The sequence below is a fragment of the Passer domesticus genome, chromosome 3 (genome assembly GCF_036417665.1).
Source record: "Passer domesticus isolate bPasDom1 chromosome 3, bPasDom1.hap1, whole genome shotgun sequence".
NCBI classification, from domain to species: domain Eukaryota; kingdom Metazoa; phylum Chordata; class Aves; order Passeriformes; family Passeridae; genus Passer; species Passer domesticus.
In genome coordinates this window covers 96,176,038-96,203,432 of record NC_087476.1, presented here as the reverse complement: position 1 = coordinate 96,203,432, position 27,395 = coordinate 96,176,038, and the positions used below count along the sequence as shown (strand labels likewise).

Here is a 27,395-nt window from a genome sequence, read left to right as displayed (position 1 = left end):
TGTATTGCTAGGCACTTGCCTCTAGCCAAAAACATTAACTTCTAGTTACCAGTTCTCAGGGCAGAAGAGCCAAGTTACACTACCCTGTCACCTTTATGGCTCAAATAAATGAGATCGGGTTTCTGGAAATCAAAGTCCTGTATTACAAGACTGGTCACACAAGAGAGCCTCTCTTCAGTCACAAGCTAGGTATGCTTTATCTCTTCTTATGCTAAGAATATGGAGCAGGGATTTGAATTCTAACAGGACATGTCCTGTGGATCAAGAATTGAACTTCTGCGTCCTCTGCATAAGAATCTGCTTCAATCTGGGCACAGGGCAGGCACTAATGGCAAACTTAGCATAATTTAAAAGATGCATTTACTACTGATTTCACCTCCAGCTCTAAGCTACTTCATATCAAGTCCAAAACAACAGCAGAGCACCTGTATCATCTCTACCAAAGACTCTCACTAGATGCAAGAATAAGGCTGCACAATTCCAACAGTCTAGGAGGAAGGGAGAGAGATGATCAAATAATGAGTCCAGGGGAATGAATAAACTGAAGGTTAAAACTCAAAATAGCAAGGATGAGGAAACCCAGAACAAAGATGACACGAGTGCAAAAGCACGGACTAGAAGATAAATTTTTAGTCCCAGCTCTCCTGCTGGCACAATTGTGGACCATCTCTGCCCCATGTCTCCAGCACTGGGACTTTAACACATAGATAACAATGTCTATTTCTGGTGGTAAAAATGCAACTGCAGCATCTGATAACACCAGCCTCTGCCTGTGAGGTCCCAAACATTTCAAAGGTGACTGATTTAATGCATCTGATTGTGGTACATTGGGGACTGAAAAGGAGGCACTTGCAAGAGCATGAGTGAAAAGAAAAACTGACTTCAGCCGTAGTATCCCGGGATCCTTCTATCTTCATCCCTTTACCTCTGTCGATCTGAGCAAGTTCCTGGTTCTCTCCCTCAGAGTCATCGCTGTCCTCATCACTTGGGGGATAGGAGATCTAGGGGACAAGGAGGAAGAAAAGGCTTCATCATGAACACTGAATACTGCTGCCCAAGCCACTTCCCCCACCCTCCCCCTCTCATATCCTGGAGGCATCCACCCCACCTAACCGCACACACCCAACCATAGCACCTTCCTGTGTACACGTCCTCTATCCCAACCCCAATCTCCCATCATATCCTCTCACTTTCAGCAACACAAAACACATGCACTACTGCTGTTTCCACCATGCTGCACTGCCAGCTCTTTCCCAAGTACAATATCCTGCCTTTCACTTCCCAGACATGTAGCTTACAACCATCATGGCCTACCACATCCACATCACGTGGATAACTGAATCTCCAAAATCTCCACTGCCGAGATAAAGACACATCCTGTCAACAGCACTTGCAAGGCACCCACAAATGGAAGTGGCACGTTAGCTTTAGCCATCCTGTGTACATACCCACACTTCCCCCTTGAAGTTCACACACAATCCACCACAGAACAGACTCACCTTGCTTTCCCTACAGGACAACCCTGAAGTATTTAATAGAAATAAAATAAACATGATTTCACAGAAACACAGACAATACGCTGTCCCCTCCAGGATGCAACTTACAGTACCACTGAACACCTTTGAATGCTCCAAGATTAACAACAATTCACATATTTTGTCAATGTCAAGACTTTTCAGGAACATCTGCTCTGTGTCACCTGATGGACTTCAAGCCACTTACTCAAAACATGTCTAACACTGAACAAACCTGGTAGAGGATTTAGAGATCTGAAACCAAGCTTTTATAGGTCAGATAGATCACACTGCTTCCGAGTTTCCTACACAGAGGAAATCCCACCTACCTTGTTACTAAAGTGACTTTTTTTAGCTGCACAGAGCCTACCTGGAAGTTATTAGATCAAACCACTGAGCTACACAGCTTAGTATGTGTCTCTGGCAGCAACCAAAACCAAGTGAGTCAAAGGAAGATGCAATACTTAAAAGAAACCTTTATAAGAAATAGTTCTGGAATAACATGATCATGGCAATATGAACTTCATTATTCCTTACACCTTTTTATTCAGAATAACAAACATAGCCATCATTCCTTAACTGCCTCAAAATACTTGCTGACAACAGAATCTAATGGCAGTACATTTCAAAAGGTTACATGTCATTTCCATTTTACACCTTTGATGTGCTGTGCTTGACTTTTACAAAGAGGGGGCAAGCATGCAGCCATTACACTGATTTGGACCCATTTTACCTCCACCACCCTGGGGAGATGTCTTTGTAGTGTTTCAGCCACCCAAAGACACAAAAGAGCAGGTCAGCTTCCCTAGGTGTCTATGAAAGACACACTGCTGATGCAGAGAAACAGTAATAGTTGAGAAATTCTCATTGATACTGAGTTTGACAGCTATTAAATCAACACACCTATTTTGTGACCATTCTCCAGGACTGTGTTTGTGGCATTTTTTTCCCCTCAAAAGCATGTTGACACCTTTTTCCCCCCTCCTTCTTTAAAGCTACCTTTCACCCTTCTGTATTTACATTGCTCGTTGAGAAATCAAAACATTTTCCTTCCTTGCTAGTCTTTAAGCTATGTTCTCCACTGTCAAAAGATGAATCAGGCAAGTCAGATTTCAGATTTATCCCCACTGCAGATATTCCTGAAGTAAACGGAGGACGTTGTTTTTCCTTCTACAACTACAATTTTCTTGTATGTGCTCACACACATGCATCATTTAATAAAGGCAGCTGGCACTGAGGAACACTGCCAAACACAGAGACTTCTAGTTGTCCCCAGAGCAGGTATAATACCTTGTTTGTACCATGGTAGTTCACAGAGGGGACAGCTGACACTGAGGTGCCATTGTGTAGCTGCTGTACAGACAGACAGAGGTCCTGTCTCCATTATAAAAGCTAAGGCTCCCATTCTAACTCGAGAGGTACTGACCTTAGTCTGTGCCTCATTCCCACATAAAAACCTTTCATTTGAACACGGCAGGGTTTTCAGGGAGGTTTAGCAGCTCTGCGTGGGAAACCTAGCAGCTTCAGTTTCTGTACAATGTGAATGTCAATATATGGCATGGCACTGCTTCCAAAAAAAAGCCAATGACATCTAGCACATGCAGGTCAAACAGCTACTGCACAATGTCACTGGCTTGAGATGCTTAAGATAGGAGCTCAATTTGAGTCAATGACTGACGTTTGAAGGTCTTTGGGTCTACCAGTCACAGGCTTCCAAAATATTCACTCTTCCCTGTACAAATGAAATTTTGCCAGCCCTTGGCCTCATATGGGTAACTCTCCTCTACTGAGTCCTCCCCAGTCCCTCAGGCAACCAGACCAATACCCTTGTGAGTTGCCTTAAACACTTTGCTAGAGGCTTTCTTCAGAGCACCTGAAAGAAAAATCTTTCAAACAAGAGACTCTAGCTTTCATGTCCCCCAAGAGAGAACCATCATTCACAGCAGGCTAACCATTAATCTTGCAGAGCTGAAATTTTTTTACCTGAAACTCCTTGCCAGAATACCTCACACAGGCAAAGATTAATGGAAGATCAAAAAAAAAAAAAAAAAAAAAAAAAAAAAAAAAAAAAAAAAAGATTGTGTCAGTCTGGATAACAAGACTCTCCAAAAACTAGAGATCTATGGAATCAAAGACTAATGCTCTGACTGGCTGGAGATAAATACTTTCTCCATTGACTCTTCCAGGCTTTAACAGTACCCTCTCCTAAACATTCAAAAACATTTCACTAAATACAGCAGTACTGTGTTCAGGCCTCTAGCCTCCCATATATTAGCCACAGATTTACTTTTGTCCAAGGCAGCACAGCCCCATTTTCCTCAGAAGTTCAGAACTGTGACACTGCTGTAGCAGTGACTTCACGTCAAAAGTCCCACCTGATCATGGCTTTATTCACAGCACATCAATTGCAGAACTGTTTAGACTGAAAGACACCTCCTGGTGTCACAATAGTCCAAGCTCCTGCTCAAGTTGGAACAACTAGAAAAGTTGCCAGGACTGTGCCCAGCACACTCTCTGCCTCAACATGCAAAATAGAAGAAAATAGAAAAAAAAATCTTCAATTCACATAAATGTGTAAATGTTTACAACCTATGGCACAAAAGAAGCCAAAAACCAAAGAACAGGTGGCCATCCACCCTTCAGTCTTTCTTCACTAAATGCATCAGAAAGCGGCCTCCTGTTGATGAGGATCACCCAGTGTTACACCTGGGATCTCTGGGATCTTCAGCTCTGGCATCTGACACACCTTCAGTCAGGATAAGGACTCCTTCTGCTCCAGACAGAAACATAAACTAACTTCTCCATGCATTTCATTTCTCATCCATCTCTAGTAAGGAAATACAGCTTGGTGTAAAATAACCAGATGGTATTTAAGGAAAACTTAAAAGTAAAGCTTACACTTCTGAGGGAGTTTTAACATGAAAGACAAATTAGGAGATACAAGAAATAAACTAGAGACAGAAAAATATGTCCTTCCGATCACACTGCTGCTTGGCAATTGAGTAACAAACTGAAACTGAAATTGCCCAGGTCCTAAAGGGTCACATCACCCTCAAAGTCTAAAGCTCTGAAATACCTCAGACAATTAAGAAGTCCCGTTACGTTAAAGGGGAGTTCCTCTTGGTTTGGCTTCCAGAAGAGAAATTATCCTGCTATCATACAATCAAATCAATGACATTAAAAATCATCTGTGAGTTTACAAAGGATAAGAAATCTCACATCTAAGACAAACTCACTCTCCCACCAGGCTCCACTTAAAGGCTGCATTGTCCTAAAAACCTAAAATACCAACAGAATGGTTTGGTTCAGCATAGGTATGTTCATGAGGAAGAGATAATACAAAGATACAACTGACCACAGGCAACCCCTTATTCCCAGCTTGAATGAAGAATGCACACAGGCTGGAGGGCATCATTCCCAATCTCCCTCTGGGAGCAAGGGAGGGAGGAAAGAAGGGAGTTTACCTCCAGGGGGGTGGTTTCCCTGGCAGAGGCCAATACTGCCTGTGCTGCACAGACAAGGCTGTTTGTGACCCAGGCTTGCTCACTTCAGGCCAGCCACTCCAGGGGAATCTCTGCAACTGAGTGAAGTCCCTTCCACAAGCCCTGGAAAGAGACTCTGCTAAGTTGGTCTCACACCCTGGTTCCTGGCACAGAACCAGAAAGCAGTGGATGAGCTCAACAACGACTACTGGTATCTCTGTGATGGGGAACTGATTTCCATTTCTTCAGACTTCAGACTGGAGAAATGAAACCAGTACTCACTTACCCCCCCACGCCACACTGCCTACAGAGCAGCTGCTACAGACATGGGCAACCTACAGCACAGGGCTCTGCTGCTGGCTCTTCTCCATTTCCATTGCTTGGCTTTAGCAAAAACATTTCACTGAATTTCCCTAGTGTTATTTTTCCAGGTCAACAACTGGTACAGTTGCCACGGGACACTGCCTGATCTTGAATGAGGGAGGTGCCATCCTGCCAACTATAAGAGACTCTGAATTAGAGAGAGCTGGAAAACAAGCTAGATGATGAGACACTGAAAGGCAGTTTTGAGCCATGGAACATTAGGAAGAAGGAAGGAATGAGTCAAACAGACCTTCAAATTAATGTGTAACTCCTTTCCCAAGATGTCCTTTAATTTTGAGAGACATTCAGTGAATATCAGGGAGAATTTATGCTAATACAACAGGCTGGCTGTCTCCTGAAGAAAAGTTGCCAAGTTAAAGTTCAGTTCAATCTTCAAACACCCACATCTGAGATGTGACTGCCCAGGCTACATCTGGGGTTTACAGCTGGGGTCCTTCAACAGCTAAACTCCCAGCAAGAACCGTCCTGGTTTGGAAAAGCTTTGCTAGAATATTTTTTCCACATTACTATGTTCCTCTTTAATTTTCACAGTAGGTCTGCCTTCAAACTCTCTTCACCATTTCCTTGCACATGGCTACAGTCAAATCCAGGGCTCATAACCCTTGAATATGGTCCTGCTTGACAGAGCAGCTGTTGGGTAAATGAAAGTTGGGATAGGCCAGTGGGACACAGCACTCCCTGAGGCCCTTGTTTTCTAAGCCCTACCTATGCCAAGTACAGCAAAATTCCTGTTGTAGGAATGCCAGCTTCTGCATGGGCCTGGAGTGTATTAATTGTCAGTGGTTTCACTGATGTGAGGGAAGCAGAGAGTCCCTCCAGGTAGACAAATCTGCAATGCTTTAACAATACAGTTATTTTTTTCATTGCTTACCATTCTCATACACTGCCAGACATAGTCACTGGCAACTCTCAGGATGCAAGTGGTGGCAGTCATTAATCAAAGAGCATCGAAACCAAGCTTCTGTTCTGAGGAGCAATGACTGACCTGCATTTCCAGAAGCACGGGCTTGAACTGGTTACCTAGATCTTGAAAGGAAGGCACAAGGCTTACATAGAACAGTGAGGATATGAGTGGTGCATGGGTGTGAGGAGGCACATGTTTGGTCCTCTTACCATTTTAAATCCTCTCCCTCATCCACCTGCACTTCCACAAATACATAGGTGTGTATTGACGATACTGTCCACAGCTTCTGGAAAGAACTAGCACCTGTGGACAAATCTGACTAGAACTAAAGCAGAGATACACTACCCTAGTGCTGGGGATCCTCATCTGCAAGCAGAGTAAGACTCTATGCAGACAAGTGCAGCGGGGCTGGCTTCAGCCCTGGAAAAGGGTTGTTGTTTTCACTGGTCAAAACACAGTTCAGGCCAACACAGCTGACTGTCTGCACTCTCTCATCTGCCCCACATCAGTTCTCTTTACAGCAGTCAGAGTGTGCAAACCTCTTTTTCAAAATTTTCCCCTGCTCTTCCCAGGGCTAAGCTGAGATGATTTTGCAGAAGGAAACTAAAGATAAAAACACCAGAGGGTTTACAAAACAGAAACCAACCAAACAAAAAAACCCCAAGAAACCCAGCAATGCTTCACCATTAATCCAGAAAAGTATGTTTACACACCAGTGAGCCTATGGTGCTCGAACACTTGGTGTGCACAGGCACCAGAAAGTAGACAGCCCACGTTCCCCAGTCCCAGGGAAGTGAATACAGCTGATGCCTGCAATTGAGACTCCTATCCACCCTGGGTCTGCTCTCAGGAACTCTGGGCAAATATTGTTACAAGAATAAAACTAAGATCATGCTTTTAAATTCCACCTGAAATAGAAATAATTACTTGCAAACAGCCTAGAACAGACTTAGTTCTACCAATGATATAGGTACCCATATAGAGGCACTCACTCCACCTATCAGGCATCACACTTCTGTGACAACAAAAGACACAAAAGGAACAGTATCAATTAAAAAATTAGTCTTTAAAAGGTGTCCTAGACAAAAACCACCCAGACTCTGTTCCTCACCATACAAAATACTCCAAATCTGAGAGAACATTATTAAGTTTATTTATCCTCAAAGCCACTATGAGAACAAGAATCTCTCTGATAAAACATAGCTGCAGTCATGTTTGGAGCCATGGTTTCACTGTTATTAATTTCACTTGTTAAAAATAGAGATAAAACAAAGTCACTACAGCACTCAATCAGCAGGTGGATGGGGTCTGGTAACAAAGGTGTTACCAGGGAAATAGAGTCTTTAATCCTTCAATTTCCTTCTTGACTTCCCAGACCGCTGTGTTCCAAAGCAAGACCACTTCTGCAGCATGGGAGCAAGGGGAATGGTGCAGCTCCATGCTGTGATACATATCACTCCTTCTGGTAGCAAGAACTTTTACAAAATTCTCAAACTGTCCTTACGTTGTTAGCTTAAGAGGCTAGTTAAGGTTTATAGCTCTGCTACAACCACTGAAATCATACACTCCTCCAACTCCACTTCTGCCTGCACATAAAGCTCACAGGTGTGCCTCTGCCCAGTAAGTGTCCCACCAACCTCCTACACTCCTCCCACACTCAGCTTCTGCTCCTCACAGATACCCAGCCCAGCCTGCCCCAGCTGGCAGTCACCTGCATGTGACAGAACCACACTATGAGTTTCTCAACAGCTCTGTTACTCTACTTATAGCTGTGCTGCTGCAATAAAGAGAGCTATGGCTAATTCCTACACAAATTTCAAGGATTCTCATGAGAGTGGCGTTCACCTGTTAGCTTTCTCATCCCATGAGGGGACAACATAGCCCAGGTGAGAACAAACAACGTATGAGAAAGAAGCAGCAACGCAGCTGTGATGCAGAGATATCCCTTTGCAAAGGAGGTCCACTCCCCCGACAGCTCTCAGCTTGGAGCCCTGGCAATCGCCTGGCTCACACCCTGCAGGAGCAGTGTTATTCAGCAGTGTTGACACCACAAAGCACAGCAATCCAGGAAGACAAAAAGGACCCCGAAGGATTAAAGACCTTCTTTACAGGGCCTCATCCACGCTGCACTAAAACACAGCGACTTAGCTCCATCTGTAATTTACAGCCCATTTGCTGCTAAACCTCAGCTCCAAATAGTCAGATTAAAAGCAACACTATTTATCAGAGGCTTAAAACCCTCTCAGACATAAGAGGAAGACAGTACAAGGGACACCTAGAACTGGAGAGGCACCTCTAATAGCTGATCTTATCTGTAATGCATTTAATTCGGGAGGGAGGATGGGAGGGAGCTGGCTGCTCGCACCGCTGCCAACCATCATCGGCCGAGCTCAGTTACTATACTGCTGTGATGGGAAAAGGTTTCCTTGCACAGGCCAGCTTCTCAGGCACTTTCCAGCAGCTCCTCAGCATTCCACGAGCCCCCTCAACCAGGGAAGCACGGCTGACAGCAGCTGGCATAAACAACACATCTGGTAACAGTTTTTCCATTCCCTACTCAAAAGACTCAGAGGGCAACTGCGTTTGCCCTGAGATACTTCCTTAGTGAAGGAGAAGCTGCTTGTGTTGGGAGACCTCACTCGACACTCACCTCTGCTCAGCCATAAAGAACTACATTAGCCACATTTGCAAACACAAGGAACAATGCCTTACAGTCAGGCTGGAAAATACATTTGGAGCACATGAGACATTTCAGGCTTCTCCTCCCCTCAAAATCTCACATTAACCCCTCTGAGTGCAAGCAGATGAGAGCTGTTTCATCTCTATGGATTTACACCAAACTTCTTGTGTTTTATCAGAGGGCAAACCAGTAGGTTAATCCTTTCAGACCAGGTCTTTGATCCGTCTGGTCAGGCACCTTCAAAGTAAGAGTCAGGAGCATGTCATAACTTGCAATGTCTCTCACTGCACCAGATCCTTTCCTGGTAAATATTTTGTGATTCCAAGTGGTTCCTATTTGGGAAAATCTGACAAATGGGTTGTCAGATCATCCCACACATGGAGGGGTGACCTAGAAAAGAAGACAGAATTTGAATATTCACTCTCTTCTCCAATATACAGAACAGGAGGCACAAAATTAAATTAGTATGAGGTAGGTCCTAAACAAATAACAGGTGTAACAAATTTGGCAGTGTGTAGCTGAGGTGTGAAATACTCTCCTATGGGATGTTCTGGATGTAAATACCCCTACACAGATTTGGTGGTGTAAAATGAACAGGTTTAAGGCAGAAGAAACTTACTAGGTTACTAATGCAGCAGGATAGGCTACTGGGGGAAACTGTAGCTCTAACATGGGATGGATGCTCCTAAATCCCATTCATGGAAGCAGAATAGAGCACCATGCAATTACTTGCAATGTCACAACGTAAGGGGGATGCACACAGCAAAGTGTGAGTGTTGTGCCAGGTCCAACCCACCACAGAGTGCTACTGAGACAGTGTCCAAGTGCTACATACTAAATTAGCACCCCCATATATCAGTTCAAGGGCAAGATGGGAAAAGCTGCACTGCAGCCATCCACAAAACGCCATTGAGGGGCTTACCAAAAGTGATTGGCCCTGTCCAAGCCAGAACAAAAAGGGTTCTCTGTGAACAAAAAAATCTGTACATGGAAGCTGCTGATTTTTCAAGCCTCTAAATTATTTCAGTTTATATGCTTCACACCAAATACCTCTGTTCTTTCCTCTTAATTAGCCTTTGGTCATAGAAATTTATCCCCTTGGAATAACCAACTCATAGGAATAAAGAAAAAACTATATTAAAAAAAAAAGCACACACAAGAATAGTCTAGCTGCAGACAACTGTCTGGAATAACCACTTGGCTTTGTGTGTAATAACTGGGTGACAGGATATGGAAGGATTATTTTATATTTTTCCAGCTTACATCCAGACACACTCTTAGCAAACTGGAGAACTTTTCTGCCTGTCTGGCACCTTTCCTTAAAATGGGAAATTCCCCATTCAACCAAAGGAAATTTTATTCTCATCTTATGTCCATATAGAGCTTGGCAGATTGTGTCACGCCAAGAAGGACATCAGTTAAATAAAAACCAGCATGCATCATGGAAACAATGTGACCCTGTTAGGAAGGAGTAAGATGAGACAGATTGCTGAACAAAATAGGTGTGAAGGGATAGGATCTTTGTGCTATCAGCAACTCAGATTGTGTGATCTCCTTGAAATCCTGGCTCAAACCAGGTTTGCAGCCCAGACAAATCAATTAATCAGCTACCAAGCAATAGTTTGGTCCCTAGATATATCAGAAACCAAGGCCCACCTATTCTCATTGTGGATATTTACGAACATTGAGGTATTTGGACATCTCACAAATACCAGCCATCCTTTCATAAATCTAAATTTAGATAAGGACCATCTACCTTGAAGTCAGGCAACAAACCTCAGGTGAACCTATCCATGAAACGGGAGACATGACTAATAAAAGCCTCCTCTGGAGACCTAAACTCAGGAATTGGTTTCCTTTTCCTCCTCAGAAAGTGTTTCAAGCCCTGAACTCATAGTTCTTCTCATATAGCTGGAGCTAGGATGGGGAGGTGAATCCAGGCAAAGCTGCAGAGGCCTTTTCTCAGGTGTGTTTGCTGGGCACAAGGACCAACCAACGCAGTCATGCTGTTTGAGGAAGGCAACCCACAGCCTAGCAGGTTACCATGCCTTAGGGATACCTCCCCAGGTTCCACCACATCTCCTGGCTCACAACACTCATCTGAGGGTGCATGCCAGATGCACAGACATGGATCTGCTCCCAGGACCACAGCTCAGGCCTTGGCAAGCTGGATTCTCTGCAGCAGGCTGAGCCTGGATGACGAGCTGCCTGGAGAAGAGTGCCGGGGGAGGAGAGGGCTGGAAACAAAGAAACAAGGGGCTGGTCCACACCCGCTGCTTTGTAAAGCACTCACAGAATCTTCTTTGGGCTTCTAGCCCCTGCCACACTTAGATGACGTTCTGTTGTGCTAACACAAAATAACTCAAAAGAACAATGATTTAGATTACTGCACATGCAGCCGTGTGATTGCTTCGGTGCAAATCTACCAAGCAAGATAACTTTCTTACATACAAGTCTAAGAGGAAGTTTCCATAAGCATCCACGGTATTTCACCCTCCATGAAGCCATCAAGGATGGTCCAGAGAACTACCCATGTGAGTTCTTCACAAGGGTACTCTGCTGTGGCATTCCAGCTCTGCTAGAGCTGCTCAACAGGACAACAGCAAAAGTTCACCTAGCTGAGCACTTGGTGTGCAGTGATTACAAAGGAGATTAAAACAACAACAAACCAAAAAAACAACCCTACCACTCATCATGTAAGATCTGCTCCCTCTGCCTCAGCCAGCTCCTAAGACACCCCAGCCTAAAAATGCCTGTCCTACAGGAACTGAACAATTCAGTGTGACATATAGACTGAGGTACATATGGCTGCCAAGTCTGTGTCCAAACAGACCAGCCCATGGCAGAGAGGAAGTTATAATGGGCACAAAAAGCAAGAACATACCAAGAGAGGAAAGAAAAGCCTAGACACCCTGAGCTGTCCACCCCCAAGGAGTGACCATGCCAAACCAGAAAAGCTGTGCTTCACCTGCTTGCTGCATCCCCGCAGCCTGGGCAGCCCTGTGCCCAGAGTGGCTCTGCACAGGTCACACTGGGCCATATGTCCTCCACATCGACTGTCAGGCCTGGGTCACAGCAGAGCTCGCTGCGCAGGGAATGCTTTCAGTGCAGATAAAGGTCACAACTAATTGGCTTTTCTCTAAATCCTTGCCTGGGTGTTCCCGCTGAGCACTTGTGGGTGGTGCTGGTGCCTCTGCACAAGCAGCTCAGCTGGCTGACCGCTGGTCACCGGCGGCAGGAGCACAAACACGGCCACGCACAGCAGCTCCCGCGCAGCCCTGCGCGCACATACCTGGGATGCCGGTTGCTAGGAAGAGCTGGATCACCCGGCAACCTGAATCCCACTCAACAGGAGAACAGGGGCTACAGATAAAGGCACGGGGGTGGGAGGGGTTGGCACTGCCTACAATGTGTGTGGGAGTGTTATTTCCCACTGAAAAGGGAATACAGCCCTTGGTTCCCATTCTGAGGAAGCCCAACAACACTGCTGTGACCCCAGGCATGCTCCAGGAACAGCCAGGGAAGCTGGCCAGGCTGACACATTACAGCAGAGTGGTGTTCTGCCCACCCACCACTCCACAGAACTCTCCTAAGCAGATGCAAGCCTTGCTTTTTACAATAAAAGGTGAACCTACTTTTTTGTGAAAGCCATATAATTAAAATAATGCCCTGGTTTTGCCTTGTTTTCACATCAAATATGAGCTCTTTACGTGCTCAAGAAGACATTTAGCATCCCAAACAGTTCAACAATTTGGAACTTGTAAGACAATGCATGACAGCAGGAAATGAAGAACTGCACTATTCATCAAAGAAAAATAATCCATTTTCACTGAAATCCCCAAGTTAAATACATAGCACTGACTTTTCAGAATTTAGTTTTTCATTCAAATAAAAACCAAGAATTGGGAAACACAAGGCAAAGTAATGAGATTTCTTTGTGCCTTTGGGAGGTGGACTTTTTTTAAGCTAGTCCACAGTTTCCTATCAGTCATAAAGGCCAGCTGAGAGAATGTCTCAACAAACTACCTCAATGTCAACGAATGCCCCATCATGCTGTATATGTAGTTATCTGCAATTTGTCTGAAGTATCACTCTTTAGAATTAAGTCATTACAGAAGATTATCAGTGCTGAATGTCTGCACAGAAAAGATGACAACCCTCAAAGATTCAGATCTTCAAAGCCAAGTAGAAAGAATTGCAAACCTATTATTTTACAATGCCTCAGGCAAAAGTCTCAAAAACCTAAGGCTTAAAGTGGCTGGGATTGTCTGTTCTATTCTTTGCCATAGCTAAGTATCTATCACAGCCTTTCTCACCCACAAACATACATATTTCCAGTCCAAATTATCACAAGCCTAACTTCAGGCATATCCATAGGTACTCCAAAAGTCAAAATAGTACTTGCACACTTAGATTCACGCATTTGTGTCTTTCCTGAAATTAGGACAAACCAGAAGCATCTAACGTAGCCAGCTGGTATAACAGGAAGAAAAGCAAAGTTTCAGTGTAAAACAGAGTCCTCTAGCTTTAGAGGAATGAACCTGTGGCATCTGCTGAAAAACCCACAAAGGAGAGAAAACCTGCACACATCACAGCAGGCAAAGCTAAATTTTCCCTGCACCAAGCTGAAGACCTGTGACACACAACAAGCAATCAGCCCAAAGGAAGGCAGAAATCAGTCTGTCCTCATTCACAGTAAGCCTGAGCACTTATGCAGATCTTTGAAAGCATACCCACTGTGCATCAATTATAATGCTACTCCACTCCTTTTTTTTTGCTCTAAGCGGAAAAAAAATAATGCTCCCAGCTCCACAGAATAACAAGCTGGCTGGAGGAGTCACTGCCTGCAGCCTTGAGGTTCACTTTGCACAGCCAGCTGAATCCCCTTCCTACAGGGAGGATGAAGATGGTTCCCAGTTGCCTGTCAGGGCTGGCCAGCCAGACCAGAGTCTCATAGCTGATTCCAGGTAGAGATGCCAGTAGAAAATAACTGAGATGACTTCCTGGCCCCCAGTGCTGTGTATGCACACATATAAGCTGCAAGAGTACATGAAGAGAACTGACACAGTGCCTTTGTTAGCACCTAGCACACAATCCCCTTTAAAGAAGTAAAAGATTAAAGTTATGTAGAACAGTTCCCTATCACCAGAACACTCACATTTGACTTTGTATCACTGATCAACATTAAGGAAGTGACAAACATGTCTGTATTACCTCTGCCCAAGACCAAAGTGAATATGCCAAGTACATAAGTAATTTAACAACTTTTGTTGATTAGAACATCAGTTATATCACCTCCAAAGTTGTTTGTGTCAACAGCAAGTTGGAATGAAATTGCCACCTTTAAAGTGCTCAGTCTTCTTTAGCTGCATGTTCCAGCCAGTTAATTTTTTAACACACCACAATCCAACTGTTTCATTCTGATAACACCTAGGGCCACTAATTAAGGGCTTAGTTTGACTGGCAATGCACAGACTTGTTCCAGCCAGATGCTCCCTGCCCGAAGGAGCTTGCTTGCAAGCAAAGCTCAGAAAACAGACACCCACACTTGAGCCACTACATAAATAGCAAGGCCCCAAGAGTTATAGAGAAACTTGGAAGAAACATTTGTGTGAGAAATCCCTAGCCCAAATTGTGGGGATGAATAAGACATTTGATTTGCAGAAAGCTCATGGAGTTGGTTAGAGAACACTTCTAAGGGCTCAATATCGGTACTCCATCACAAACCCACATGCAAGCCCAAGATAGGTATTTTAAAAGCTCCTTGATCAGCCTGACTTAATAGTTCACAAAGTGCTTCTCAGGGCTACAAGTCTAAAACTAGGAAAGAAAATCATAAAAAACTACACTAGACTGTAATACTGGACAACTAACACCAAAAAAAAAAAATCAGGCATTGAGTTACAGGTGCCTCTCACTTTCCTGGTTTTGAAGCATTTCTGTTCTGAAACAGACCCAGCTGCCAGCCATTATCAAAGATGATCCCTAACCTGTAAAGTCAGACCCACTTCTGGCTCAAAAGCAGCCAAAAAGGTTCCTGAATTTGGCCTAATATCTAGCCAATAACACCAGACCATTGAAGCAAGTGGTAGACCAAAGACTGAGGCACCAGGCAATGCCCTCTCCTTTCTTGGATTGAGCCACAGAAGCTGAAGGTTGAAGAGCTGAAGCTCTTAAGCTAACAGGCTGTGCTACGAGCTCAGGAGCAGACATGCTGCCCCTGCTCCAGGGGCACAAGTATCCAAGGGAAAGACACCTCAGAAAACTTGACATCCACAAATCCACAGGCTCTGATGAGATGCTTCCACAAATGTTGAGAAAGCTGGCAAATACCATGGCTAGGCCATTCATGATCATCTTTGGAAGGTCATGGAGATCAGGAGAGGTGCCTGAGAACTGGAAAAAAGCAAATGTTATCCCGGTCTTCAAAAAAGGCAAGAATTAGGAGTTAGAGAACTACCAGCCAGTCCGCCTCACCTCAATCCCTAGAAATGTGACGGAATGCCTCATTCTGGAGGTCATGTCTATCCACACGGATGACAAGGAGTTGTCAGCATGAATTTACCAATGCCATGCCTGACAAACCCAATTGCTTCCTAAAAGGAAAAAACTACCCGGCTGGATAAAGCAAGAGCAGTGGATATTGTCTACATGGACTTCAGCAAGACTTTCAACACAAGGCTCTCACAACATCCTCACAGGCAAACTCAGGAAGCATGGACTGGATGAGTGGACAGTGAGGTGAATTGAGAACAGGCTGATGGTCATAATCAGTGGTAGATGGTCTGGCTGAAGGCCTGTCATCAGAGGTATCCTCCAAAGTTCAGGACTGGGCTCAATGTTGTTTAACTCATTCATCAATGACTTGGATGAAGGGACAGATGCCTCCTCATTGAGTTTGCTGATGTCACAAATTTGGGAGGAGTGGCTGATACCCCAGAGGGCTGTGCAGCCCTTCAGAAGGACAGGTTGGAGAGATGGGCACAGAGGAACCTTCTGAAATTCAACAAAGGTAAGTGCAGAGTCCTGCACCTAAGGAAGAACAACCCCATGGACCAGCACACAGCTGACAGCTGTGGCTAACCTGCTGGAAAGCAGCTCTGTGGAGAAGGACCTTGGGGTCCTGGTGGACAACAAGCCATCCATGAGCCAGCAGTGTGTCCTGCTGCCAAGAAAAGCAGTGCTGTCCTGGGGTGCCTCAGGAACAGCACTGCCATCAGGTCGAGGAGGTGATCCTGCCCTCTACTCAGCCCTGGTGAGGCCACACCTGGAGTGCTGTGTCCAGTTCTGGGCTCCTCAGTACAAGAGAGACGTGGAGCTCCTGAGTGGGTCTAGTGGAGGGGGTAGCAAAAATGATTAAGGGACTGGAACATCCCTCTTACCAGGAAAGGCTGAGGGAGCTGGGCTTGGTCAGTTTCAAAGAGAGGCAACAGAAAGAATCTCATCAATGTATATAAATACCTGATAAGGGGGTGTCAAGAAGATGGAACCAGGCTCTTCTCAGTGGTGCTGAGCAATAGGACAAGGGGCAACAGGCAGGAACAGATAGATGCACGGGAAGTTTCACCTGAACACGAGGAAAAACTGCTTTACTGTGTAGGTGACCAAGCCCAGAGAGGTTGCGGAGTCTCCCTCACTAGGGATATACAAGAACTGTCTGGAGACTATCCTGTGCCATGTGCTCTACCATGACCCTGTTTGAGCAGAGAACCTGGAACAGATGATTCTGGAACTGTGATTCCTTCCAACCTTACCCATTCTGGGATTCTGTGAAGCAAGGTCAGCTGTCTTCCAAGGTGAGGCACTCAAATTTGAACTCTATCACACTTGACAGCCCAGCCACCCTTATTAGAAACTACTGGCTGATCAGGCTAACCCAACATCAGGTGAAGTGTCAGTCAGTCCTTCCCTTCCACCATGGTGACTTATGGCGAAAGGGAAATGGAAGGACACTTTCTGAGAGACACCAGCACATCTTGAGTCAAAGTCCTCTGAGCAGCCCTAGCTGCCAACTGCCTAAAGGCCAGCTTTAGAATGGAAAAAGAGAAGTCCATTACATCAACACCCAAAGATTGCATATTTTGTGGTTTCGCTTACAGAAGGCCATGGCATCCTCTCAGCTTCTCCAAGCAGGGGAAAACTAGGAGGACCTATTACAGCCACACTAAACCAATTCGGGACACTTCTTACAAAAATAAAACCTTCACAGTGGGCAGAAATTTCATCCTGAAAAGATTTCCAAAGCTTGGATTACAATCCAAGATTGGTCAAATCTTCCACAATTGTAAAAATGAGTTGACAGTTTACCCAAGGACAGCCTCCTGGGACTTTGGCTACCTTCAGTACAGTTGTAACCTAGAAGCACAACAGCAGCTTGCTTTTCCTTCAATTTGGGAACTTCACAAAAAACTCAAAGTGCTAAAGCAAGTGGGCAGTGAAGGAGATGAGCAGCTAAGCACACTGTTGTTAAAGCTCAGAAAGCACTTGGTGAATGTAGATCAGTTCTTACTCTATCCAAACTTGATGCTCATTCTCCGCTTACAGGGCTACAGACCTGGTTCTGTGCTCTCACCTAACTTTTCACTAGGTTTCAGTGACAGCACACTGGACCTTTTAAATAATGCATTGACCATACAAGCCAGAATACGTACAGGCCTGCACAGACACAGAGCAAGGCCAAGACGGCTGAGTCTGGTCAGTGCCTGGCAGCCCACATCATAAGGGCAGTAGAGCAAAATGGTACAGGACATTTGGCCTTGACACAGGGTCCATGCACAGCACAGCCACCAGAAGCTTGCACACTGCTCACCCCCTGTGACACCTACCCAGGGTCCATACCTGCAAGGAGCTCTGGTCCAACACCTAAGACACAGCACTGCACACTCCATTAAGCAATTAGTATGCTGCTGCAAGACTCAACCAAGACCAGGCAGCTGCACATGGTCCCCAAAGGCCTACAAAACAGATTTAAACCCAGAGTTTGCAAGTCTGGCTTTCTGCCCATACACATGTGTACCAGTCATTGTAGCACTCCCCACTGCAGGCTGCAAAGACAGCTCTGATGGGCTATGCAAAAGCCTTGCAAGCAAGGCACAGTGCAAGCTTGACTGTCTCCACTGAGCCAGCAAAAATGCAGACCACCTGTCTGCAGCACAAAACCTTGGCACTAACATGAACAAAATGGCTGCAGATGCCCACTCATGCACATTTTCCTGCATGCCTCCAAGCATCCTGAAGGCTGTATCTGCCTCTGAGAGCTCCTTCCAAAGAGTCTCAAGGTTTCACAACCTGAGGCTCCAAGAGACAAACAATAAAGCTAAAGGAGGAGATTGCAGCCCAAGGCCCAGAAACACAGTGTTAAAAAAACCCTCACTGCCTCTGCAAATACTCTGCACTGAATCAATCCACTACAACCTAAAGCATTGCCCTTACTTTACTTCCAAAAATAAAATCTAACCCAGCCTCCCCTGAGAGCCACAGAATGTGCAATCCCCAGAGGAAGAAGTACAGCAAACTTTGTTAGAAACAGTGCTGATGTTTCATCAAAGTTGCCATCAGCCTGTCCAGAGTGACTGCGCAGAAGTGCAGCCACACGGCAATGAGCCTCTGTGTAACACATACAAAAGACTCCACTAGAGTCTGGTATACGGATCCCCAGCCCCCAACTCAGGCAACGAGGGCTGCTACTTTTCCCAGATCCCTTCTTTTATTTGGGGCCAGGTGCTGCACTTCCCACAGTACTGGTGCAAATCCAGAGTAACTCTGCTGATTTCAAGGGATATCCCTTGGTTCACAACAATTTTGCCAAATCAGGATCTGGTATTTTTTTCTCATTCGTCATGGCTCCATTTTTATCCCGCAGTATATGGCTCAAAAATTCCTCTTTATATTTGGCAGGAAGGGCTTAGACAGCTCTTATCCTGAATCTGTGGTCCTCAGTTTTATTTTAAACATTAAAAACGGATGTAAGAAGAATCTGGAAAGCTATGGGTCAAAACAATGATCCAGCTTGCAAACTTCAGCTCAGATTCTGGCCTTCAGGACCAGAAGAGAGAGAAATGCAAATAACGAGCTGAAAGGCATTTTAGGTAAATCATGTTTGTACAGTACCTAGCACAGTGGGGTTCTAGCCTGGAAAGGGCTGAGAGGCTACAGATTGCCCACGTACATGGGTATCTAGGCAAATACCTACATAATGTGAATCCCATCAAAAGGAAAACATTCTAAAGAGCAGCCAGCTGCATCTGTCTTCATGCACCTTTCTGTATTATCTGAATTGTGCAGGGTAATTCCGAGTGCAAAGGAACGGGACTTTAAGTAATAGGAATACAGCCTAGGCCAGTTCCTCCTGAGCACACTGGCTGAGAGGAAACTGACCCAGCATAATAAACACTGCAAGTTTCCAGCTTCTCAAGGCCCTCTTAGTAGTTACCTGAAGGGGACAAAAAAACACAAACAACCGAGACAAAACCGGCTTTTCTTACCTTTAGCTGGAAAGGTTGAATTTCGTTCAAACTCTGGTTCCTGAGCTTTTTGGTGAGGATCTTCAGCATGGTACAAATCCGAGGAGCCAAGAAAGGGTTAAGCACACACACACGCACGCATCTGCATCTGCCGCGCCGCTGCCGCTACGCCCGGCGGAGCTGCGCGGAGCTCGCATCCAGCACGCCAGGTACGCGGCGGCGGGGCACGGCTCCCTCCGCACGGCCGCTCCCGGCTCGGCCCCTTCCCCTCCGCACCCCGTCCTGCAGCCGGCAGCGCTGGGACGCAAAGGGAACCCCTCTCCAAAGCCTGCGGGAAAAAAACTGAGCAGCAAACTTCCTCTGCCGTCCACCCCCTCCTCAGTTACGCTTCAGAAAGGAGGGAGGTACCAGCTGGCAGCGTGCTGCAGGGGACAAGAGACACTGGGCGCAGAGCGCTCACTGCGGGACAGCGGAGCTCGCTGGCCGGGGCGCCGGGCTCCGCTCATGGCAGCGCTCCCGCCCGCTCAGCCCCGGGCAGGCACCGGGCATCGCGGGCCGCCGCCGCCACCACGCCGGGCTCCCTCCGGCACCGCCGCCACGGGAAACTTGTAACAAGCGGCGGCTGCCGCGGCGCACATTGGCCCGACGGGGCGGGACGGGGCGGGGACTCCGCTTAAAGGGTCACCGGCCCTTGCCGACCGCCGGCGGTCCTTGAGTCCCTCGAGCTGGGCGGGCTCTGCTCGGTGTGTAGGGGACTGGCAGCTGCCTCTGCGCCACCGCATCCTGGCTCGCAGCCCGCTCAGTCCAGGGATCCCAGAACGGGATGCCGTGACCTGTCTGTCCTGTCCTCCGATTCAGGGCACAGGTCTATAGGGAGGGCTCGTGGGTCCTGTCTCGAGTCCCTTGAGCCACCCCGGGAACTTGCACGGCGCCTGCAGCAGCAGGGAAGCTCGCCACAGCCTTTCCCCACAGAAACGCAAGCGCAGGGCCAGGCCAGCACCAGCTCCTGCTGCAGGGCCACCCTCGGGCACAGGGTGCCCCATTTCCATGGGCAGTCCCCCAGCACCTCCCTGGCAAAACAGTCAGGAAAGTTATCCGGGGCTGACTGATAGGCTCCCGGCCACTTTGAGCCCACAGGAAGCAGCCGACACGTTTGCCAGCAGTAACAACAAAGGGCTTTCACCCACTGCCAGCTCCGTGCCGGCGATGAACTCCCCGTGTCTAGGTGAAAGGTCCCTTTTGCCCGTTACCAGTCCCGGGGGGCCAGCAGAGCCTTTTGTCCCAACCTTCCTCCTGGGACAAGCTAGGAAGCATTGCAGAGGTCTCTGCTTGTGTACAAATTCCAGAGGAGCGCAGGCTGGTTAGCTGCGGGTTCCCAGTTCTCAGCCAGCAGGCCTGTAACAAGATAAGAGCACTCCTAAAGTGCTGACTGTGGAAAAGAGAGAGCACATCTTTGCTGCAGGGGAAAGGGCCTCGGTTCAGCTCCACTTAGCAAAGTATTTTTTCTTGAAGGAGTACAACAAGCACAGAGTCTGAGCCGGAAAGCAATTTTTTTGCTTTTCAGATAGTGCCTTCTTAGAAGATGTCTGCAGTAGGAAACTGTCCATCTGTTAAACCACACTTGTTCTGTGCCTTCTGCATTCACACCATGGACTTTTTCACCTAGTTTTCCCTGAGTTCACAGCAAATTGAAATCACAATCCAACCTTATGACTCTAAGCAACCACATATTTCTATAGGTACTTCTGCTTCTCTTATTGCATAGATTTAAAAAACCAGAGAATAGTGCACATGAGCAGATTACTAGTCTGGCATCCTGCATGCAACAGCAGGGAGTAAAACGACGACTGAAACCAGAAATCCTCCATAGAAATATGCAATATTATATTTCATGTTAGATAAGAATTATTTCTGGGACCTAACCAATAACCAATGTATATCCCAAAGTTCAACAACTGAGACTCTCTTATAATTTTTTCCTTTTTTTTTTTTTTTTCCATATAAAGCGAAATTCCCCAAGCCTTTCTTCAATCCTTATTTCAGCTCTGGAGACACTGACTGTCCTTGTAATGGTCTGTAAGATATAACCCATAATCCACAATCAGCTTAAACTACTGTGTATGATTGCTTTCCCATTCAGAGATCAAGCACTGGGGGCAGGCACATGCCAGGGCCTAGTTGTTTGTTTCAGAACACATGAAGCTGAAAAAGCTCCCTGAAACAAAGAAGGACCTGCCATCCCAACTCTAACACACCACAGGCTCTACCTGAGCTCACCCCATCCCACCACAGCACAGGACAGCAGTGGGGACCCCAGCCTGGGAAGGGTTGGTGCTAGGCCTCCTAACCAGCTGCAGGGCCAGGCCTTCTCAGGGTAAGCAGCAAAACCAAGTGCTGATGAAGCTTTTTTGGGGCACTTGCAATTTGAGAGAAACTAATTCTACAAATCCTGCTTCTGCAACCTTTACCTCTATGTGTTTCAGCAAATACCTGCAGAGCAGCTGTTTCTTTCTTGCTTTGTATTTCGTATGACCAGAATCATCAATCCATGGCATCTCCTCTGAATGAGGCATGGTGACACACTGCTGCAACCAGCGACAAGCAATTTAGCAGACCCCCCCCAGAGGAAAAGAATCCCTCACAGAAAGCAGAGCTACAACCTACGGCTGCAACCCTTGTCTTAGGTGATCTGTGCCCTGAGGATGAGGCTCAACGTGTTGAATGGGTTCCCAGTAGATGACAAGTCACACTGCTGCATCACATAGTGGAAAGAAAGCTTCCTGAGAGGGCTGGAGACATTGCTCCTCCACATACAGGTTGCAGAACACTACCGAGTAACTTCTATCTGAGGATAGCAGAATATTTTCCAGGGGTAAGTCATGGTATTACTCCCAAAGAAAAACCCACATCAGAGAAGGTTACTTGACTTTCTGAAGGTCACTGAGAAAAGCTGTGGAAGATCCAAGAATAGAAGTGGTACCTCCTGGCCCCTAAGCTGTATGTGCCCAGACTGTAATCTAGCCTGTTACTAGATCACACTGCTGGAGCTATGCAAAATTCAGTGGTTTCTGTTCCCAAGAATCTCATGTGATCACTCTGCTCTGGTTTTGGTTCATGTGGGTTTCTCACCCCTGGAGTTTTGATCTGCCTACTGGGTTCAAACCAAATCTCATATCTTAAACCTAGTCCAAGTTTCCTCTGGTCACATGATAAAAGCATGAAAAATGCATCACACAACATTGAGGGTAAACCCACATGCCTGCTCCAGCATTTCTTGAAGAGCTCTTTAAGTTCCTCATGGCCAGACCAGGAGCAGAAAGGAGGCAAGTGGCAAGTTTTCCCTGCAAGAACACATGGCACCAAGGTGACAGGGAGAGGGCAGGGGACTGTGAGCTTAGGCAGGGTACTGGTTCACTTCCACATTTTCCTGCCCACTGTTGCCATGGGGAATACACCACTGGATGTCTGCTGTGCCTCATCTTACTTTCCCTTGGACATATTCCCCTGTGGGAATCCTCACCAAACAATGCAATGGGGAGACAGGCAGTAGGGGTGAAGACAACGCAGTGAGGATTAGTTTAATGCACAGATTCCCTCTGGGCTGTGTTTCCTGTTGTGCTCAGAGGACAAGCTAATGCTTTCTGCAGTTTATCCTGCCCAAGGTGTACCACTACACTGCCAGGTGCAAGAACAGGAATGTGTGTGGGTGCAGAAAGCCTCATTAGGCAGGCCTGGCCAAGCCTTCTCAGAAGGAAAGAGATGCTATTTTCACCCTTTGAAGTCACCTGCGGATTTGCTCGCCCCTTGTTACACAGTGAACCGCTTTTTGGTCTCCTTTTCCCACACACCGTGCCGTGACAGGCTCGTGCTGCATCTGTGCATACACGGGTCTGAGCATCGCGAGGCTGCAGGGAAAAGCCAGCCAGGGAAGAGCTTCAAGTGCCATCTGTTGGGGATCTCCCCGCATTACACCCCGGGAGAGAAGGCTGAGCTGGAAATACCCCATCCGTTCCTCCTTGCTTATGACCCTAACCGGGTGGTGTCCAAGACAGACACTGGAGGTACTGCCAGTGCCAGGCAGGGAAGGAGCATCTGCCAAGGAAAATGCTAAAAGAGAATAGGAGGGCAGGAGCAGAATGAAAGCTGAGCCTGGAGCTTGCTTGAAGCAAGGTGTGGGACCCAAATCCAGGCACATGTTGATTGGTGCTCCAGAGCAGGGCCATCCACCAACAGATTCAAACACAGTCCAGTGTATGTAGATAAAAGCAGAAGACAAGGACAATCCACAAAAAAATAATGAGAATTGTTCCCAGAATAGTGTGACTGACAAAACAGACAAAGGGCACCAAGCCTTGTCCCTAGCCAGCCACCAATCACTTCTAGCAAGAACCACAGGGCATTCCTCCTCCTGGTATGAGCTGCTGAGCCTGTGGGCTCCTCTGGCTCGGCCTCTGCACAATGCCTGCCTTAACACAGGCCAAACTAAGCACTAACACCCCATGACCCAGCTGCAGGGCTGAAGCTGCAGCACACACAAGGGCTCTCCAAGCTCTGACTGTGTGGTCTTTATACCAGGAGGATGGGACAGGCACTTGGGAAACAGATTCCACACACGAAGGAACCCTTCACTAAAGCTACAAGCAATGAAAGGTGAGAACTGCCCATCATTATCTTAAAGACTTCAAACTGTCCCAGAACTGAGCCAGCTGCTGTCATGCAAACACTTTGGACATTCAAGGAGAATCAAGAAGGGCTGGTTAAAGGTGGCTGAGGGTAACAGCTATTTGTTCTCTTTTACATATGTATCCTCTAGCCTCATCTGAGCAATGAGGTACCTAGGACACATGTTTTGGCATACGCAGGTTTTGACTGCCATAAAAGAGGAAAAGAAAGAAAAAGGAAATTGAAGAGATGCTATTTGATAGAGAAACAGTGGCTGTTCCAGCATAGGTCACATGACATACATAATAAGAAGAGACAATCCTATCAACAGCACTGCTGGGCAGCCCCATCTCTGTTATAATTCCCTTGCTGCCCATTCTCTCCCTGCAAATTGCTTGGGCCAATTGGAAAGTCAGCATGTGGCTGATACAAGGAGAACCTGAGAGAGCAGGCATTTACACTGTGCTTCCCCTGATGGTACTGCAGACGTGTTCCTCTGCAAGAGGGGCTGGAAGGGCCCCCTGACAGCCACTCAGTAACAGGCTGCTGGGACAGCACTCACAGTTTAAGCTCAGCCAGCCAGAAACTCCAGGGTAGCAGGGCAGCCTGGCTTCTCAGAAACAAAAGCAAAGAGAAGCAATGATTTCTGCTTTGGGTACCTTCTTTCTAATCCCTGGAGAAGAGGAATTGTCTCACCTCATCTTCTTTCCCTCAAATGCAGTCACTGCAACTCACTCCCATCTCTTCCTTTTCGAATGCCTTCTCAATAGCAGTCCTCAGCTGGGATCACACAGTGCTTCTGAGCCCTGCCATGTAGTCAGGAGCAGTCAGTCCAAAGATGAAAGAAATATCCAGTCTACCCCCACAAAAAGAGCTTACCTGCTCATCAGCTGCCTCAGATCTGAGGTCTTTAGGTCAAAGATAAGAAACCTCAAACTATAATGCTTAAAAGGGCAGCAACAGAGAAAAAGGTCCTAGGGTCCTGCAAAAATGAGAAACTTCTAAAGCAAAAATGCTAGGAAATGAGCACACACAGTCTCTGAAGAGGAACGGGGGAAATATTATTGTGGTTCCTGGTCTGATGGGGGGAAATTCCTTTCTGGAACTTCCTGGCTGCCCAGACAGCCTCTGGGCTTATCCCAAGAGTATAAATAAACATAGCTTTCAAAACCAAAGAGGTTTCCCAGTTCCTCTAGTTGGGTACCCCATCTAGATATGTATTTGTGAGCAGCGTCAGTGCTTCTAAGAGAAGTGAAAAAAGGTTAGTACCACCAGGGAGAGAAATTCTAGGAAGAATTTTCAGGACGTGCAAGTTTGAACTTGATGCCTTAATGTGGGCACAATGCACGTATGAGGAGAGCAACAGCCAGGCCACACCCATGCTGTACCCTGGCTGGGCCATCCCAGGCAACTCCTGGCCACAGTGCCCCACTTTGAGCCTGGCCAGAGCTCTCAGACTGCCATCAGTGAGCAGCAAACACCAGACAGCTCTGATGATATTTCACAGAACTGTTAGGACTTCCATCTGCTCCTTGCAGGGTAGGAAAGATCGTTTTGGGTCTGCTGAAGTCACTGTGTGTGAACCTGTGCTGCTGAGCGGCTCAGCATGGCAGGGAAGGCTGGGAGAGGAGCAGGAGCACCTCCTGAGGCCTCTGCAGGAGTGACAGCACAGAAGAATCCTCCCAGAAAGGCTTGCAGGTAAAATATATGGTCCTTAAAATAACTGCAGAACTGCTAATGACTGAGGATTTGTGGCCACAAACCAGCCAGAAGCAAACGGAAGGGGTCCAAACATCCAATAAAACTGTGAGGAACAGAAAAAGATAACTTGTCTTCACAAGCCTCTGCCTCAAAAGCTCAGATTGCTAGACTGGCCAAGGAAGGAGGGGCCTTAGAAGGTGTTGTAATGAGAAGAAATCACAAGCGTGCTTATTTAAAGCACTCCTTGCTTTCTGAACTCTGTGATTGCACACTGCACCTGTACCTCCTCCCCAACTCTTCTAGAGGCCAAGACCAAGCGATTAAACCTTTATCACTTTCCCACAGCTAAGGACAGTTATTTGCAAGCAACTCACCAGAAATTCCACTTGAAACAGCTCTCTAGGCTGTGTAAACAAGGATGAAAACAGCCTTGGGAGGGAGGAAATGAGATTTGGCATCAGAAACCATGAGCTCTGCATTCAGTCACGCTAACACTACAAATGGTCAAAAAAGTGGGGGGAGCTGGCAAGAAAAGATGGGCTGGTAAAGGGTGGGGGGTGAGATATTTTCATGGCGATCTTATCATCCGTCAGTCCCTCATTTCTCTTTGTTTCCACGCTCGGGAAGAGCCCCTCCTGTCTCGTCCCCGGCTCCTGCAGTGCCTGCAGTGCCGCCGGGCGGCCCCAGGGGGCGCAGCAGACCGCGGCTTGGCGCTGTCCCTGCCCAGCCGCTCTGCCGGGACCCGCGGGATGCAGGGAATGCACGGGATGCAGGGGATGCACGGGATGCAGTGCATGCAGGGGATGCAGAGCTTCTCCAGCTCTTCCGGCGTGCGCGTTCTCCCGGCTGGGCCGAGGGCGCAAGCGGCATTGCCGCGCAGCAGCAGCAGCAGCGAGCTGTGAGCACACGCTCGGGCGGGAAATCGCACTTCAGTAACCAAAGCTTTGTCTGGGTGCCTCACGCAGCCGGCCAGGTTGCTGCTCCAAGTCTGCACACACTGCCAGCCAGGTTGCTGCTCCCAGGCTCTGCCAGCCCCCTTGGCACAGAAGGCCAGAGTGAAAGGATCAGGCCTGTCTCCAAATCCCAGCCTAGGATGACCTCTCTTCATTTGAGTGGATGACAAGTAGACATCAGAGCCCGACACAAGTTACAGCTCACACCAGGCTCCTAGCTCTCAAAGGCAAGCCAAAGTATGGTCACACACCTGACTCCACTCAGAGGAGACAATGCACAGAAAAACTCTTCATCTTAGTTTCCACACCACAGACAGTATTCCTAGAAGTATTAATGAGTCATTTTCTGGAGCCCGTTTTTGAAAAAACTCTCCTCTTTCTCAGCCAGATCTATTTCGATGTATTCTGGTTGCCCTCTAGATGGGAAATGGGCCCAGATACACAGCATCAAATCCCCTGAATAAACCTGCTCACGCACCACAAAGCCACGCATGTGGCAGGTGTGTGGGACTCCATCTCTGGGAGGCATGCATGGCAAATGGCAAGAAAAACAGAACAGACAGATTCCATCTAAAGGACCAGATGTTCATCTCATCAGTTCCCAGCCATCCTCTTTTCTCCCTTGTAAACCCAAGGGATGACTTCTGAAGAG

The 27,395-nt window shown here is 46.9% G+C and overlaps 1 protein-coding gene across 6 annotated transcripts in view; it reads right to left on the bottom strand.

Annotated features, from left to right (window-relative positions):
* LOC135297212 (uncharacterized) overlaps nt 1–20,051 on the bottom strand; it is a 60,017-nt gene extending 39,966 nt beyond the window's left edge. Inside the window, exons 1-2 of one of the 6 annotated variants that reach the window (XR_010359255.1) lie at nt 11,933–12,246; nt 926–1,001 (exon numbers count right to left, since the gene is read on the bottom strand). Coding sequence is in view for 5 of the 6 variants with exons in the window: in XM_064414510.1 (XP_064270580.1) it covers nt 926–1,001; nt 11,933–12,004 (148 nt within the window). In the remaining variant the exon portion in view is untranslated. Of the gene's footprint in view, nt 1–925; nt 1,002–11,932; nt 12,247–19,448 lie in introns of those variants that run through there. The other 5 variants (XM_064414513.1, XM_064414509.1, XM_064414510.1 and 2 more) reach the window with 5 other exon arrangements.
* Between the last annotated feature and the right edge of the window lie 7,344 nt (nt 20,052–27,395).